At 42.1% G+C, this 17,641-nt stretch overlaps 1 protein-coding gene across 9 annotated transcripts in view; it reads right to left on the bottom strand.

Moving 5' to 3' along the window:
• The window catches only part of TBCK (TBC1 domain containing kinase), a 328,992-nt gene extending 314,233 nt beyond the window's left edge, over window positions 1-14,759 (bottom strand). The window contains exons 1-3 of one of the 9 annotated variants that reach the window (XM_088479472.1): window positions 14,474-14,759; window positions 12,390-12,591; window positions 374-446 (exon numbers count right to left, since the gene is read on the bottom strand). In XM_088479472.1, coding sequence (XP_088335598.1) covers window positions 374-446; window positions 12,390-12,591; window positions 14,474-14,491 — 293 coding nt within the window. In that variant the 5' untranslated portion in view covers window positions 14,492-14,759. Of the gene's footprint in view, window positions 1-373; window positions 447-12,389; window positions 12,617-12,882; window positions 12,902-13,070; window positions 13,145-13,554; window positions 13,572-14,127; window positions 14,222-14,473 lie in introns of those variants that run through there. The other 8 variants (XM_088479469.1, XM_088479464.1, XM_088479466.1 and 5 more) reach the window with 8 other exon arrangements.
• Between the last annotated feature and the right edge of the window lie 2,882 nt (window positions 14,760-17,641).

Raw genomic sequence — 17,641 nt, 5'->3', positions numbered from 1 at the left:
TAATAACTTAGCATTTTTTCGGCACTCTACAGAAAACACAACCAAATTAAATGGCGACTCGCAATCAACTGAACGTCATAGAGTGTTGCTGCTTGTCAAGCAGGTTCAGACAGGTTCAAGGTTACTACGTATGCAGTTAGAACAGGTTCTGACTGCTTTGTTTACTAGGGGGAATCACAGTCTCGTTATTTTATAGACATACCTCGTATGTGTAGCATAAAACCTAAAGCTAAACTATACCCTACTTACAATAAGGGTTATGTTTGCTTCACATGTAATGCCTGTGTGTATAAAACAAAGCAAGTTGCCGTCTGTCCATCTGTTTTTGTTAGTCAATGTGCACAAATAAAGATGTCCTGGATGGAGACATTACCTCACAGGTTTCCTGCCCTGCAGCAAATCTTCAAGACTTTTCTCATAATGCTCAGCTACAACCACCAGTCTCTCTAAGGAGGAAAGCAGAGAATAATTCAAATGGATTTGAAAATTCATTGAAATTGGTGTAATGAATTCACATAAACAGAAATAAATCATTAAGTCCTATTTATCAGGGTACAAATTAAAAAACACAAATGGTAAATGACAGAATGGCATAAGGTATTGTTGCAAAGGGTAATGTGATATTGGGTGAGATGTATCAAACCTTGGCAAAAAAATGGATAAGTTGCCCAAAGCAACCAAACAGCTCCTGTCATTTCATAGACTCTACTAGATAAACGACACTTAGTCACATATCTAGCTACCATTCTCTTTAATGACTGTTATGCATTCAATTACAGAAAACCTTCATGCACAGATGTGACACACAATGGGGCCGAAACTATTTGTAGATGTTTATAAAGTTAAGCAGCTGGCAGATTGATATTACAGGTGTTCCCTGCCCCTTGCCTTGGAAGTCAACTGGTGGCCATTTTGTAAGTCAGTCTGGTGTTAGCATTCGCACAGTAAAGACATGTTTTGCTTAGCTCCACATCCTACCATTTAATACCAGTGGTTCCCAAACTTTCTTAAATCACAGCGCTGTAGAGTATCAGCATTTTTTTCACAGCACCCCTAGGTCAAAAAATTGAATTAAGTAAATTTTGTATACATCATCCTTAGGGTTAGTTATGTGGTGGTGCACAGGATTGTGCTTCTGTTTGTCCACATATTTTGTAATTGGCAGCCACCAGCACTGGTATTGCCTGTCACAATGACCATACTTAATTTGATTTGGTCCTAGACCATCAACCCCATAGCACCCCTGCGACACCTACAAGTGGTCACACACACACACACACACGAGACAATCCCGCAGGTCTCTAATGCAGTGAAACAGGATCTAAAGTTAAGGTGTGTACACACGGAACGATATACATTTCGACGATATGAATGCTAACGATATATCGTTCATATCGTTCCATGTGTCTGCAATGAACGACCAACGAAACGCACTCCCACTGTACGATAACGATATCGATCATCGTCCATGCATGCAGGCCAACCTGGACGATATTGTTATCTCTCCATAGGGATCAGTCATCGTTGATCGCGGGTCGTTTGTGGGTGTGTGAATGAACAATATTATTCATCCAGCACACCGAGATTTTTAAAGGGAGATCGTTCAGCGATATCGCTGATTGTTCCATGTGTACCCAGCATTGGACATTTCTGAATTAGGTAATTTAGTGATTATTAAATTATCATCAAATATGTTACAGTCACAAGTAAAATTCTTCGTATAATTAGCATTTTCGTTAGAGTAGTGGTAGGGGTAAACTAATTTCTGTCACTGTTAGACGTTTATTCTGATTACAGAATTATACAAAAATATAAAATGTATAAATATATTGATACCATTACAGCAATTTACAAAAACTTGCCTCAGCTAAGCGTTTCTGTTCTTTCCATATTTAGCAGAGTATGTCACAGGTCAGTAAGACAAAAGAGAAAGGTATAAGATTGTTGCACTTGTCTAAAAGCAACAATATGCAGGGTATTACTTATGAAAGTGATGCTTGTTACACAGCGTAGGTCATGACTGTTAGCCTGACTCGGAGATGGACACTGGTGCCGCCGCAGCTGTGAAAATGTACATAGCGACTGTGCGAAAGTATGCAAATGTCGCAGCTGCCCAGATTTGTATTGAGACGTCCATCAGCAGCTTTGTAAATCCAAGCGACTGCGCACAAAGATGCAGCATCGGTCGCAGATCAGCCAATTACCAAACTTCGGAATAACCGTATGGTCGTGCAGAATGGCAGCAGGAACTGAGACACCGTACGGTCTGTGTACGGGATCGCAGTCACAAGCAAAGACAAACCCCAAAAACGGTTGCGACATGCCTGCGTTTGGCTCGTCACCTCCCCATTTCCGCCTGCAAACGGTCCCTGCCCATCAATCACCATGGGAATACATACTCACTGCGAGCAACATCCGTAATAAAACTTGAGCATGCGATGTGCGCCTCAGACGCATGCTCAGACCACCGATAATCACTCAACTGCGTAAACGTCAGCACTGCGTCCGTCTCTGAATCAGGCACTATAGCTTTACAGCAGCTACCATACTTTATGCTCCCATTCAAAAAAAAGTTAATTAAGCATTAGGTTCAATATAATTTAAGGCATTGCTGTAAGTGACCGCCTTTCATGGACATCTTCTGGTTTTCCATATGTGCAACTCTGTACTTCTGTTTAATGAACATCTGTTTATAATACGCAGAGGTAGCCGGAACCATCGGTTATGTGAGTGCAGACAAGTCACATGGGATAGTGCCCTGCAGTCACCTGCTACCAACAACAGGGCTCTACTGCCAATGTAACCCTAATGTAATGAGCTAATAATAAACACCTGGGTAAGGAACAAACATATGCTTACAGTGTAGTGAGTGGCACATGAAAAACAATTCAGAATGGAAAATAATTTGTAATTTTAAGCTCACAAAAAATATATAACAAACTGATGTCAGAAAACATACGTAGCTAAAAAGTGCTCATAAATATAGGTATACAATACATTACCCAAGTACAAAGAAAGTAACTCAATGCCTGTATGAGCAAGACAAGATCCTATACACAAAGATAAATAATAACGCCATGACATGGAAATTAGAGATTTCTCTAACTGGTGTATCATGGGTGTTAATTACAAGCACTTTGTGAATCTGAGTCCAGCATACAGGGAAGAGAAGCCTGTCTCTGACGTATATCTCTTGTACCTAGCATGTAGCTGGTGCAAGTGCAGATACTAAGGACGCTTGGGGCGGTCATTATAAACTCAATGGGCAGCACAGGTTTACGTTTGCACATTTACAAACCTGTGTGGTACCAGCCATAGAGGTGTGATATTGGTAATCTGAGCCAATATATATATTAACGATTTCTTACAACTAAATTCCACTAGTCTACGTCTTCCAGTATGAACATATTCCTGTCCCATCCAACCTATAACTCTATTAGACTTTATAAGGACAAATTACTCATGGATATGAGGTTTACCTTACCATAGTAACTGGTTTGGCTTTATTTTAATTTTGCCCACTTGAAGGTATCGGAAGTCCATAAACACATGAAAGTTGCATTTAAAAACATATTTAGCTTTTGTATAGATCTCCCTCTTTGTTTGCTATTACCTGTACTCAATAAACAACCTAATTATAATGATTCATCTCCAATTGTATCTCCCATTATACTCCTACTCCTCCTCAGTTAATTCTGGCTCTCAAAGTCCTTTTTTTCGACAATGTAGATCTTTAATTGAATGTTTATGTTCATACAGTAATGTTCTACCAATAATAATAGAACTGGAAGGAACAGAAGCCCACAACAACTACGGACATGCAAAATGCAGCAAGAAATGTTTCTTCATCTTAACTTAACATCATTTGTTTGCATTTGTCAAACATATAGACACCATAGTCCTATTGTAGGACACACCTGGATGCAGAGAGTTTAGTATTCTAAAAGTGCATCGCTTTTGATTAAATGACGTATTGTAAGCAATATATATCTTGCACACAACATGGATTAGGTATGCAAGGAACCTTCATCAGAAGGAGCAAAATAGTCTTGTTACACAGTGTTACTGGGATCTGGAAACTATATGCTTCAATTAAACTTTTTACTAGAGGTATTCCACCGGATTTGACTCCCAGAGAGAAGGCGCAAACATCGGCACTGGCCAATGTGCACACTCTGTAGCCTAGCATGGCTATGTAACAGCCCAGACACATTACCATTTAACAGGTCCCACAAGCCTTAGAAATCACTGAGAATTTATCAGCACATGTTTTATGTGTGCAAAGTAAAAGCAGTTTCTATACATTTGTATGCGTTACTTCTATCTGATACAAAGAGTGGTGGTGCAGCCTGCCTCTGTTACAGAATACTTTCTACATATTCAATTATCTGTTTGTATGACCTGATGAGAAAGATCATTGTAAAAAATGAAAGTGCACTTTATATAAGAACTGCTGCCAGCACTGAAGAGCAATGACGAAATGACTCTATAAGGAGACATACCCACCAAAGGTTTGTATATGCAGTTTACATGTATTTTCAAACCAAATTAAATGGTCATTAAAAATAACTGTTATAAGATAGCAATACCCATTTGCGCTTTTACATTTAATGTGTTTTACTGTATGCTATTTGTTCCATTTCCATTTGTTTGCCACGATTCAACACATATAAAATTATAAAATGATCTCTATAAGCTTGTAAAATATGTAAATGCAATTATTATTATTATTATTATTATTATTATTACCAGTTATTTATATAGCGCACACATATTCCGCAGCGCTTTTACAGAGAATATTCGGCCATTCACATCAGTCCCTGCCCCAGTGGAGCTTACAATCTATATTCCCTACCACATGCACACGCACATACACACAATAGGGGTAATTTTGTTAGGAGCCAATTAACCTACCAGTATATTTTTGGAGTGTGGGAGGAAACCGGAGAACCCGGAGGAAACCCACGCAAGCACAGGGAGAATATACAAACTCCACACAGTTAGAGCCGTAGTGGGTATCGAACCAACGACCTCAGTGCTGTGAGGCAGTAATGCTACCATTACACCATCTGTGCTGCCCACATCAATAACAGGTAACACAAAACAATAAAAAGCAGTACTGAGGAAAATATAATTCTCTCATTACTCTTCAACAATGTTATAAAAACATATAAAACCATGATGAGGCTGGGGAAAGTGTCATGGACATGGAAATGCATAATAATAATAATAATGTCCATGTTGCTATGTTACATGAATCTTGTTCTGTGTTTGCTCTTCTTTTAGCTATTGTATCAGAATTGAAGATTTAAATCAGAGCTAGGAAATTGTTGAGATCCGCAAATATTTACATCTGCACGAAATAGTATTTATAGCTAGGATATGGTACAATCCTTTGTCCTCATTATTACTTTTAAACAGTTCATAACTTTAAGCTCTTGAAAGGCAGAGGCACAGCCCCTACAGTAACAGAGCCAGTATTTCATGCACTGTAAATAATATTGTAAGTATTGACCATCCAGAAACTGAGCAGCAAATGCATTTAATGAAATTGTACTTTATTTATTTTTAATACAAAGCATAATAATAAGGACTCAATGCACCATTTTTCCAAATGACTCACTGGCCATCTTTTGTGGAAGATTGTATCCAACACGTGAGAGGTACAAATGCTCTTTCTCCCAGGGATCAGAATGTATGATTCCCATACACTATACATTAGGATTCCATGTCTTATTGACTAGTCAGTCACAAGTATAGGCGAGTGCACTTAGGGCCTGATTCAGAGATGAATGCCAATGCGATCAAAGCTGTGATTTCACGGGCTGCCGATGCGAATCTATGCCGATAGTTCCCAAGCTTACCCGAGCTGCCTTCTCATCTGCGTCCGATATCGCGCACCAACGTAAATATCGACGCACATCAACCGGCCATGCAGCCTTTGCGGCAAGACTGACCTGTCTCAAATACAGCGGCTCTCCTGACGTGCAGAGAGCTCTCATTCTGCATAGAGCGCAATGGATAATTTATGTGCACACTGTAACGGTGTTTAAACGGTAAGAATCACTTGTGTTTTTCTAAGCACCCCCGTTACCTCCCCCAAATGCTGACTACCTGTCACTCACTTTGCGAATGGGTTCTCTGTGTGTGCGGAATCGCAAAACAATCGGAGTGTGCGCAGTGCGGATTATATGCATGCGCAATGGCAAACAATCGCTCAATCTGCGTAAGAATAACCATTGTGTACATCTCTGATTCAGGCCTTTAGTCTGTGCAATTTAAGACATTGAATGAAGTATATGTCACAAATAATCGGAGTATCTTTAAGATTGTTTTCAATTTTTAGGAGCTATGCTTTCACAATAATACATTCTTTGGACACTACCATGGCAATTAAAAGTAGGATTATTATTATCTTCATATTGCACCAATCATTTACGCAGCTCTGTACAGAGAATATTTGACATTCATTTTAGTCCCTGTCCCATTGGAGCTTACAGTGTAAATTCCCTAACACACACTACAAGCACAATTTTGTCAAGATCCAACTAACCTACTAGTAAGCTTGTGAGGAATGAGCATTTAGAATAAGGTATCAATGACCAGAGTTATGGATAATTTCTTCAGATTGCTGCAAGATTATGCATTCGGAAACCTCTTGGAATTATTCATTAAGTATCAAAATTAGATAAATAAATTGAATTGACTTTCCACTATGACTAATCAGATTTACATATGAATTAAAAACACCTACAACAATTATTGTAATTAGCGATGCAGTGTTTAATGTAAGCAGTTTACAACCAGCATCTTGTATAGGCAGTCCTAAATTATTCAATTCATCTGGTGACCTTAAATAACGTACAAGGTAACAGGAAAACAGCTTAACACATATTTATTCTCACATGGGGGTAGATGTACTAAGCCTTTGTCTTTACTGTTCAAGGCTGATGTTTTGAAGATTATTTGTTTATAAGTGTAGTGCAGTCATTTTTAATCTGCCCATATTTCCAAATAGACATACATTAGAATTTGTATACAGTAGTTGGTTCTTCAGAATTCTTTATACTGAAGCTGTGTACACCCTGGAGCGATGTCGGGCCGAGTTGCCGATTTGTAATGACAAATCTCCTACATTGCTCAGTGTGCACAGGTGATTGCGCTCTCCCGCGGTCGCTAGTTTTCATGTGCTGCACATCAAACCTACTGATATCGCTAGCAACCTGTAGTAAGTTAATGTAGGAAGGAACAGTGATCGTTCAGTCTTTCATTAACTCGTTCCAGTTTGGACGTGCAGTCCCCGTTGAAGCGCATTTGTTCCGATGTCGGAACGAATGTCCATCGCTCCACTGTGTACCCAGATTTAAGTAGAGACACTCAGCATGGATGAGATGGAGCTGTCATACAGCAAACTTAAGTCTTTCTTCAAATATTTAGTGGAAAGTAAAGGCTGTGCAAAACCAGCTTACTAGTCATACTAGGTATGACTGAAGCTTTTTATCAGGAGTAATACTCAGCTCAGTAGGGCTGTACCGTGTCAAAGGCTAGGCTGCATGGAACATGGCTGGACACCTTAGGAATTAACTACAGTGTACAAAAAAATCTTTCAGTTACACACTGTTTCTAGTATAGTCCATCTAAGATCTCCATGCTACATTATAACAGGTGGGGAACTTCCTTCATAATACAGTACATGGAATTATTTATTTATTATTTGTTTATTACCAGTCATTTATATAGCGCACACATATTCCGCAGCACTTTACAGAGAATATCTTACCATGCACGTCTGTCCCTGCCCCAGTGGGGCTTACAATCTATATTCCCTACCACATGCTTACAAACATACACACTAGGGTTAATTTGTGTTGGGAGCCAATTAACCTACCAGTATATTTTTGGAGTGTGGGAGGAAACCGGAGTACCCGAGGAAACCCACGCAAGCACAGGGAGAATATACAAACTCCACACAGTTAGTGCCGTGGTGGGAATCGAACCCATGACCTCAGTACTGTGAGGCAGTAATGCTAACCATTACACCGTCTGTGCTGCCCTAGGAATTGATAACTAAAGCCTAAAACGCAGTTTAGGTCTATAGAATTAAAGTAGCAGTCCATTTTAATGAAAAGTAACCACTACCCACAGTGTCTGTACAGCGAGTAATATATTCATTGACTATCCATTTTGTCAGATGTCATAGGTACAGTTAGTACAGAAGGAACCTTTCCATGTTAAACATTTATCTGCACCAGCGGAATAGGTGTCTACAGACAGCTGTATTAAATGACACACTTAACGTGAGCACAGCCAGAGCTAAAAACAATCCCTGTTGGGCCCTTTCCTCAGCTCATGTAATCCACGGTGAGGTTCCTGATCCGTGGTGAGTATGGAAATGAATGTAAAATGTAAGTGGAACAATAGATAGCTGAGCCTGTAATAAAGACAATTGTCAGTGAACATTAACTGCGCTCAGTGTTCTAGAGGTGATGAAAGACTATGCATCTGGAAAAGCAATTAGAAAGTAGTTTTGCTTTAACAGATTCCTATTCCTCAGTTACAAATAAGCTGTGCTTTCCAAGATAATGAAACAGAGAGGCATGGTTTATGTGGCCTGAAAGTATCCTTCGCTACAAGAAAAAACAAAGTACAACAAATGAATACCTATATACTATACCCACACCGATTTCTCAGACTAAGAGCCTGTTTACATACTAAATTCCAACTCTCGTCCGCAGCATTCCACCCGTCTTCTGATGAAGATTCCTGATGCTGACCAGAACATATCCACCTCCTTAATCCCATGTCTGGATCACATATTATAAATGTTTTATAGGGAAACTTTTACTTAGTGTAAAAAGAGCTTAAAGGCCCTCTAAGGGCTCGTTCAGAGCTAAGCTGTATTGCACTGCGAATGTTGCGCAGTATGACCACGGCCAAGTAACGATGATCACATGCACACCATCCTGAGAATAAAGACATCGGGATAATTGATCTCCATCCCAATGCTTCTCCACCCTTTACCTTCCACTCTGCCCTAATAATCCATGCACAGAAATATAGCTTGTGAATGAGCCAAGTTTACGCCACATGAAAAGGCATCTTGTAATATGCAAAAAATGGCTCCACTATTACAGAACATGGCATATTTCACATCTAAGATAAAGCAATTATTTTCTGTTATCAGCCATTTCACACTGAGGAAGACTTACTATTGGTGTCATTCTAGCACCCTGCACCTGTCACAACCCGTGCAGTTCCTCTTTCCTGCCTGGGGTGTCGCTCTCTGCTCTGTTGTTTCTAGCACACTCAGCTGATGCAACAAACTTATGATATACAGACCAGAGTGTGCTAGAAAAACATGTGAGTTTGTATGTTCTCGGGCTCTATTGCATTGGGCGAGTTTAAACTATGTGTGAGAGTTTACTGCTGAACTCTGACCCTATTACATTTGGCCCTATACAACGGATGGAATGAAGACTGCCAGTTAGATAATTAAATTCCCATTATTGCAGATTGCAGCATATTGAAACCATTGGTAGTACAGTCTCTATTCAGTCTGATATTGGAGTCTGAAATAAAGGAATAATTACCTTTCCATAAGGTAAACACATTAAACTTTTGCTGAAAACATAGCTGCATTGACTGACTTTTACATTTTGTTAACAATGCTATATATGTTATTATATGAAATGATTTAAAAAAGAGAGGGATGAGGGTATTAGGAAGTGGTCATTTGATGACATATGCACAGTGCATTTCTCCATGCTGCTCCCCTACTGAACTGCAAAAGGTCTGTCCCAGTACAGTCTCACTCACAAAACAGTACAGAGGGGAAGTGGGGAGCACTGACAACTGCATCGAAGGAACAGCTATCAAGGCCATACCGAAGTCATAGAAACCTGCCTCAGAAGTTACATTAGTGGAACATGAGTTTTATATTGTACCCAGCCACAGATATTCATGATGTTAAATCATTATTTTATGACACAGCTGATGCTACACAGCATATTTTTGTTTGCCATAAGCCTTTTATGGCCTGTATCATTCTTTGAACTTTAATTTTACTGTACCTGTGTTACATCCATATCTGCAACAGTTAACTTTAGATATTGCAGTTATTACTCTAATATCCAGGCAACTGCAGATGGTGTGGACTTCCCTTACATAGGGTTCACTCTAGGTCCGGCGCCGGGCAGGGCGAAAAGGGGGAGAGTCCTCAAGTAAAGGACTCTTGGGAGCGTGCCCGGCACTTACAGAGATTCCGGGCTACCCCCAAGCTCTCCATTTTCTGTGAATAGATGCCGAGCGCATGTGCCCGGCACCTATTCACCAGCGTTGACCGTTGCGCCGCTATTTATCCCTCCCACAAGACACTGTGGCTCGCGGGTGGGGACGGCAGCCTAGCAGGAATGCTACTTACATATCTTCATCGCCTGCTGTGTAAGGGAACCACTGTATAATAACTCTATGGAATCAGATATTCTGAACCCAAATTAAATTAGCTCAAAATCTTCAACATTTATGATAAATATAATTTTAGGACAGAAGCAATTATTACTTTAACTTAATTAATTAAAGTTAATGCAAACAGCTACAGCTTCATACGCTGCAACATTCAGCCGCAAAGGCAGCTATTTTACCTCAGAGGTGCACCATTCAGATGCAGTGAAGAGCACACTGGCCTTCACATTGCCCTCAGCCTCCCCGAGATTAATTATCTATAGGGCTGTTAAATCATCCTAACCTATCTATATTAGCCAATAATTGTGTTCAATATTCCTAAATATATATGATTAACCCTTCATATTTCACCAGTGGCCACCCTGACCATAATACTAGAGTGCCAACAACAGTATGTCCACTGTGAAACTAATGGCTGTAAGCATGCCTACCAAATCTGTGATCCGCACTGGCAATCACACATACAGTACTTGTCTAGTAGCAACACAGATAGTATGACCAGTGATCACAATCACAGGAAGGCAGAAGCAATGTAGTGATATATCATTATACTCAAAGCTGCACAAGAGTAAATAAGCCTCTATACAGGCACACAGACCATCTTAAACATGCAGATTGTATGTTATGCACACCAGGTCTGCATGGGTAAAATGTACTCAAATATATACAATGAATTTTCAAAAGTATTCAAAATAAATATAATAGACCATCATTTTACCTAAAGTAAGAATCCAAGTTTTAATAGTAAAAGGTATTGCTTACAGACTATGTATAGCATGTCATTTGTTATGTTTCTTTAATTTTACCAAGAGTAGGTTGTTGTTTCCCCCTCACCCACACCCCCACTGGGGCACTTTCTAAGGGGCAGTTTCAATTACATAAAGTACGAGGTCCTGTAGGAACCTCGCTCAATGATACACTACAGGACATTGGTGGTAAGAGCCATTTACTTTTTTCTCAAGCCGCTTAAAGACTCAAGCAAATAATAATCAAAGATTTACCTGTAGTAATACTCTCATGTGTGTGCAGCTACACATCGAACAGGGCTTCAATGTGAGCCTCAAACTAATGTAGTCTGACTTTAGGGGCTGGATTCAATTACACACGAAAAAACAAAACCGGCGAAAAATTTTCTCCACTGAATGGCAGGCGGGAAAAAAGTGCAAAATCTCTATTTTGGTGTGCAAATGTGGGGAATTGATTCGGAACCCTTTGGACACCCCCTCCAAAGGGCAAATCAGCCAAAAAAAAAAATTAATAATAATTACATTAGAACACCCCAAAAGAGACATGTCATTTTTGGGGCGAAAATGAAAAAAGTGGGGGGAAAGGGATAAAAAGTAGCGAAACAGCTTTCTTGGAGGCTGTGTGGATGGGACAGGTGTTTTTAGGATTGCAGGTGCATGCAGCAGGTGGATTTTTCACATTTTTTAAGTGCACTTTAGAGAGACAAAAATATGCTAGCACCCATTTTCAAGTACCCCAAATTTGACTGGAGTATTTATTTTCCCCAAAAAAAATATTGTTTTCTATCATTCTTCACCACTTTTACAAATATGTGTCTAGAAAGCATTTAACACAAATTAAAGACACAAAGTACGATTATTAGGAATAATAGTACACATCTGTAATGATTTCCAGTGTCAGTGCGTCTTATTTTGTACTTTCCACCTGTTATGCATTCGCCTATTTGCGTTATCACCTGTTCTGTAATTGAAAAGGCCGAATCGCGGGGACGTGCATGCCGCAAATTTGCGTCTCAAACAGGTGAATGCGGCGGAAAGTACGATAGGCGAAAAGTTTCCGACTTTTTGCGTCTAATTAAATAAGTGTGATTTCTAACTGACTGCGATAGGTTTATACAAAAGCAAGATTTGTTTCATTAGCATGGAAAGCACAGGTTAAAGTAATGAAATGCTCCAACTCACCATGTTTACCCCGAGAGATATCCACATACTGGCATAGTCTGGGATGGACAATGGTCTTGAGGACTTGAAATCGCCCCAGGATTTTGATAGAATTTGGAGTGAGCGGGAGACCATTACTTCCACAGACATCATGAGGTAGAGCCGACGCAAAGAAGGTGAAAGCTCCCAATTCAGCATCCTTCAGAGGACCCATCATGTGAGACTAGCGGAGTCAGACAGATAAAAAGCTGTGGTAAATAATGTATGCTGGTATTAGTGTATAGCATGGCAATCATTTCTGTAGTTGGCGTATCATTTACTAATAGCAGCTTGTAGTTGCTTTAAGATTCTTAAATCTACTGAACAACAGAATTCATTTTTACAGCAGTATGTATACTAGGAAATAAACTGCCCAATAATAATTCTAGTATTTTAGCAACTGCCACTTATTCTATATATAAAACAGGACAGGCTGAAATTTTAAAAATGGGTTTCCGAGTGACCAATGGCATACAGTAGTACCACCTCCCATGTTGTTGTAATTCTCAAGATCAGCAATATTCTTACTAGTCCTATTGAGTTTGTTAAATGGCTGCCCATCTAGTGCACTATGGGCCTGATTTAGAGATGTATACTAATTCAATCGCAGCTGCAATTTCGCACAGAACGCAGCTGTTAAAGTAGTCTGTTTCCAAAGCTTACCCGAGCATAGGGACACCCACTGCTGCCTTCTCATATCTGTCCAACATCACCCTACCCTCCAACATGACCCATTCCATTAGGTACTAAATGCTCTGCTTCTGGACTTCCCGCCTAATTAATGATTGCAGACACCTGTGTTGAACTAGGTAATTGATGAGACAGGTGTTTCAGCACAGGTGGTTGCAATCATAAATTAAGAGGGAAGTCCAGCAGCAGAGCATTGTGGACCTTATGGAACGGGTCATGTTGGAGGGTCTGCATCACACACTAGCGTACACATTGACGCAGATCAGGCAGCCATGCGGCAAGTTGGACCTGTCTCAAAAATCAGCATCTGTCCTAACACGCAGAGAGCTCTCATGCTGCGAAGTGCATCGCAGTGGCTAATTTATGTATGCCCATGTAACAGCGTTTAAAATGGCCACCAATGCGTTTGCTTAGCTACCTCGTTACCTCCCCCAAACACTAACTACCTGTAACTAACTTTGCGAGTGAATCCTCTGTGCGTGCGTGTGTAGTCGCAAAATAATCGCATGTGCGCAGGGCAGCTTACATGCATGCGTAATGGCAAACAATCGCTCGATCGGAGTACATATCAGTATTGTGTACATCTCTCAATCAGGCCCGATATGCTGCATTCACAGAAGCACCTGGACCATTCCATAAAGCGATCCTGGAAACTCTATTCAATAGCTGGTCACTATGGTATGGCAGACAATGTATGGAATCAGTAAATTCTGTAATAACATCTTCAGTAATTTTCTCTTCATTAAAGTCTTTCAATTAAACTAATTTTTACTGTAATAATGTGGTGCCCCTGAAACACTACCAGCTTGCACAGTACAATGTGGAAACACTATTTAAAAAGCTCTGTAAAGCTATTTACAACCAGTTAACATTTATTTCAACACAATCACAAATGAGACCATCATCTTCCTAGAGATATATGCACAACATGATGACATCTAAGCACACAGGTGATGCACTGGCTGCAGGAACTGCATGCTGGCAGAGGTGCAGAGCAGAGGGCATCAGCCAAGTACCCAACCTGTCTCACCCTGGTGATCCTCCTGCTGAAGATCTGCTCTGTCTCTCAGCACCGGCTCTGCCTGCATCACACATAACCAGGATGAACCATGGCAAGCAGAGCCACGGTCACATGACCATAGTAGTAACATCATAGCCGGGCGACAGCGCGGGAGGCAGGACATCATCATAACTAACGGGGAGGAAGAGGAGGTCGGTTCTCCAGCTCCCTGTGCTGTGCATGTGCTACTGCCCGAGGACGTTGCACGGATCTGGGAGGACCTCGCTCTGGCTGGCAGGCTGCTGTTCGATCACTGTCTTCCTGCTGCAGTGCAAAGATAGCAATGTACTACCGGCCGGGGTCCTCTGTCGCTTACCGGCTTCAGCTCATTCATCGGATAGTAAATAGGGAATAGGCTCCGATATATGTTCTCAAGTCCCAGGGTCCAGCACTAGGGTGTAACTTAGTTGTGGTGCACACATGCTGGTATAACCTCTGCTTTCCTCTGTGAATTACATGCAATAATAATAATAATAGGGGTCAATGCATTAAAATGCAGTGATTCAGAATGTTATATCACTGAAATGTGCTACAATAAGGGTTGCTGGAGAGGTGTTTAGCTGGATACACATTAGACCAGTGGTTCTCAAACTCTGTCCTCAGGATCCCACACAGCTCACAGTTTCCAGGTCACCCAGCAGGAGCACAGGTGTAATCATTACTCACTGACACATTTTAAAAGATCCACAGGTGGTGCTAATTAATTCACTTATGATTCTGTGAGGAGACATGGCAAACATGCACTGTTTGGGGTCCTGAGGACCGAGTTTGAGAACCTGTGCACTAGACAATATGTTGGATGATTTGTTGTTTTGAGGAGATCAGAACAACAAATCCTCCACATTGCCCAGAGTGTACGCACTATAGCGCACTGCCATATGCGTAGTTGTCGTATCTTCAGATCTGCCTACAGGCCAATCTGAAGATGCGGCAGACTTCATGCTTGTGGATGTGGTGGGAGAACGATGTATTTGGCGGTTGTACACCAGATTGTGCAGAGTGTATGGATCGCCTGATATATCATGCTATCACTGGGTACACATATCGTCTAGTGTGTACCCAGCTTTACAGTATGTCACCAGTCCAGCAATCTGGTGCTGATGCGATACGTAATGGGTCCTTGCTGGCATGGTGTGATTGCACAAAGTTCTGTGCAACCGCAAGATCTCATTAAGGCCTGATGGCTTACGCACAAAGATGTCCGGAGGAGGGACTGGTAAGTAACTCCTTGCGCCATCCTCATATAGCAATGTATTATACCCCTTTCAGACATACAATCTGGGAAATTTCCTGCTCAGACATGGTAATTTCTCCTGTGCAAATTCCTGGGTATTTGGTCGAGACCCCCCTTTCACGCTACAGTAGACCCCAGGTAGACCCCTTTCAGACTTAAGCCGGGTTTTTCTGCTTACCTGCCTCTCCTTTTCCGTCTGCTCCTCCTAGCCTATCCCCTCACCGGCTGCCGCTGTTGATGTCATCATTGGGCTGCCGGAAGCCGACCAATCAAAATGCTGTTTTTTATTTAATTATTTGTTTTAATTCTTTTATTGCCCTGGTGGTCCAGCTGGAGTGTGGGTGGCCCGCTATTGCTGAGACCAGCCGGCGGTGTCCAGCGCAAGCGGGTGTCCCCAGCGTCCGGCTGGTGCCCTGTGTCGCTAACTCCATCTATAGCCACCGGCGTGGGGGGTGGTGAGTGGCAGCGCTGAGCGTCCTATAGGACGCTCTGCACTGCCATCTCAATGTAAAAGCTGCTTGGTGCAGCCCAGGAACAGTAAATTCCCGGGTAGCACCATTCAGACATGAGCAGGGTAATTTCCCGAGACTTAAGTCCTGGGAAAAACCCTGGTCGATTGAAGGGTCTGCTACCCGGGAACGTGTTCCTGGGTAGGTACCTTTCAGACATACGCGGCTACCCGGAAATTTGGCTGAGGCAGGCCAAATTCCCAGGATTCTCGATATGTCTGAAAGGGTATTAGTGGGCAAGTGTCGAAAAGTACAGCTTTTCAACACTTGTGTGCTTTTCGTTGCTTAACCACTTGCCTGGCACGGTCATATCAGATACGACCACACCAGGCTGGGCTTTCCCTGACATGGTCGTATCTGATACGACCAGTCAGAAATGCCCTCTAGGCGGCTGTGGGAAGCTAATCTTCCTGCAGCCACCTACATCAGAAGGACCTTCTGGTCCCTCTGCAAGCATGGCTGCCTCGAGCATTACCCGATCACTGCTGGCCACAGTGATCGGGCACCGTCGGCAAACCCCCTTCCGGCGCACTGCCATTTAAGCAACAGCCACGGCTCATGTAGCCGCAGCTGTTGCCAGCAGTGATCGGGCATCCGGCCCCAGCAGCCGCGGCTTTGGTAGCCGCCGCTGCTCTGTACCAGGGCCGCCAGCAGGAGACCCTCCCGCTGCGGCTCCGGCACTACACTGATCACTGTGTAATGGAGCAGCAGCAGCGGCTCTGGTAGCCGCCGCTGCTGCTCTGTATCCGGGCCGCCAGCGGGAAACCCTCCCGCTGCGGCTCCAGCACTACAGTGATCACTGTGTGGTGGAGGAGCAGCAGCGGCTTTGGTAGCCGCCGCTGCTGCTCTGTATCCGGGCCACCAATGGGACACGCTCCCGCTGTGGCTCCGGAACCACAATGTACAGGAAGCAGCTTGGTGACGTCACGGCGCTGTGACGCCGCCGTTTCCTTTGGCAAAGTCTGTAAAGGGGGGAGCGAGCTGAGACGTGAGCACCGCTAACACCGAGCAAAATTACAAGCGTGGTTGTTTATATCCAGGCTGTTGGTACCGCTCTGTGGCTTCCGCGAAACCCGTGATATTCTGTCTTAATGTGTATGCGGCTTGCTGGAAACTTAAATGTAAGTTGTCTATGTGTGCTGTACTGAATAAATCTTTTCATCTATTAACTGTGATGCGCACCGTTCTCCTTCTTTGATCAGAAATTCCTACATTGAACTCCTGAGGAGGATACTTGGAGAAACATGCTGCAAGCAGTGAATGTACAATAAAGGACTTTGCCTGTATTTTAAGTTGAGACCAACATCCTGCGCATGGTGATATACTTTTTCCATTGACTATGTGTGTATATATATATATATATGTGTGTGTATATGCATATATATATATGTGTGTGTGTGTGTATATATATATATGCGTGTGTGTGTGTATATATATATATATCGCAGAGCCTCTGATTAGGGATGGCAACCGCCCATCGATGGTTTGCAAACCATCGATGGTCTGACTAAAAACAAGTGGTTTGCCATTGCTGGTGGACATCAATGTTGCACCATCGATGGCAACCCTCAATCGATGTTTAGGAAACATCGGCAGATGTGGTCTACACAGATCTCGACCAATCTCTAAACAATTGATGGCTTCTAACGATGGTTGAACCATCGATGGTACAGTTGTCAATGGCCATCACTACAGTATAACATAAAAGTCGCTATTTTTATGGTATACTGTGTTTTAGAAA

This window comes from Taudactylus pleione, unplaced genomic scaffold, assembly GCF_031769625.1.
Source record: "Taudactylus pleione unplaced genomic scaffold, aTauple2 ptg000236l, whole genome shotgun sequence".
Classification (NCBI taxonomy): Eukaryota; Metazoa; Chordata; class Amphibia; order Anura; family Myobatrachidae; genus Taudactylus; species Taudactylus pleione.
Note: the sequence above shows the minus strand (reverse complement) of the source record. Positions and strands in the feature narration are given on the sequence as shown.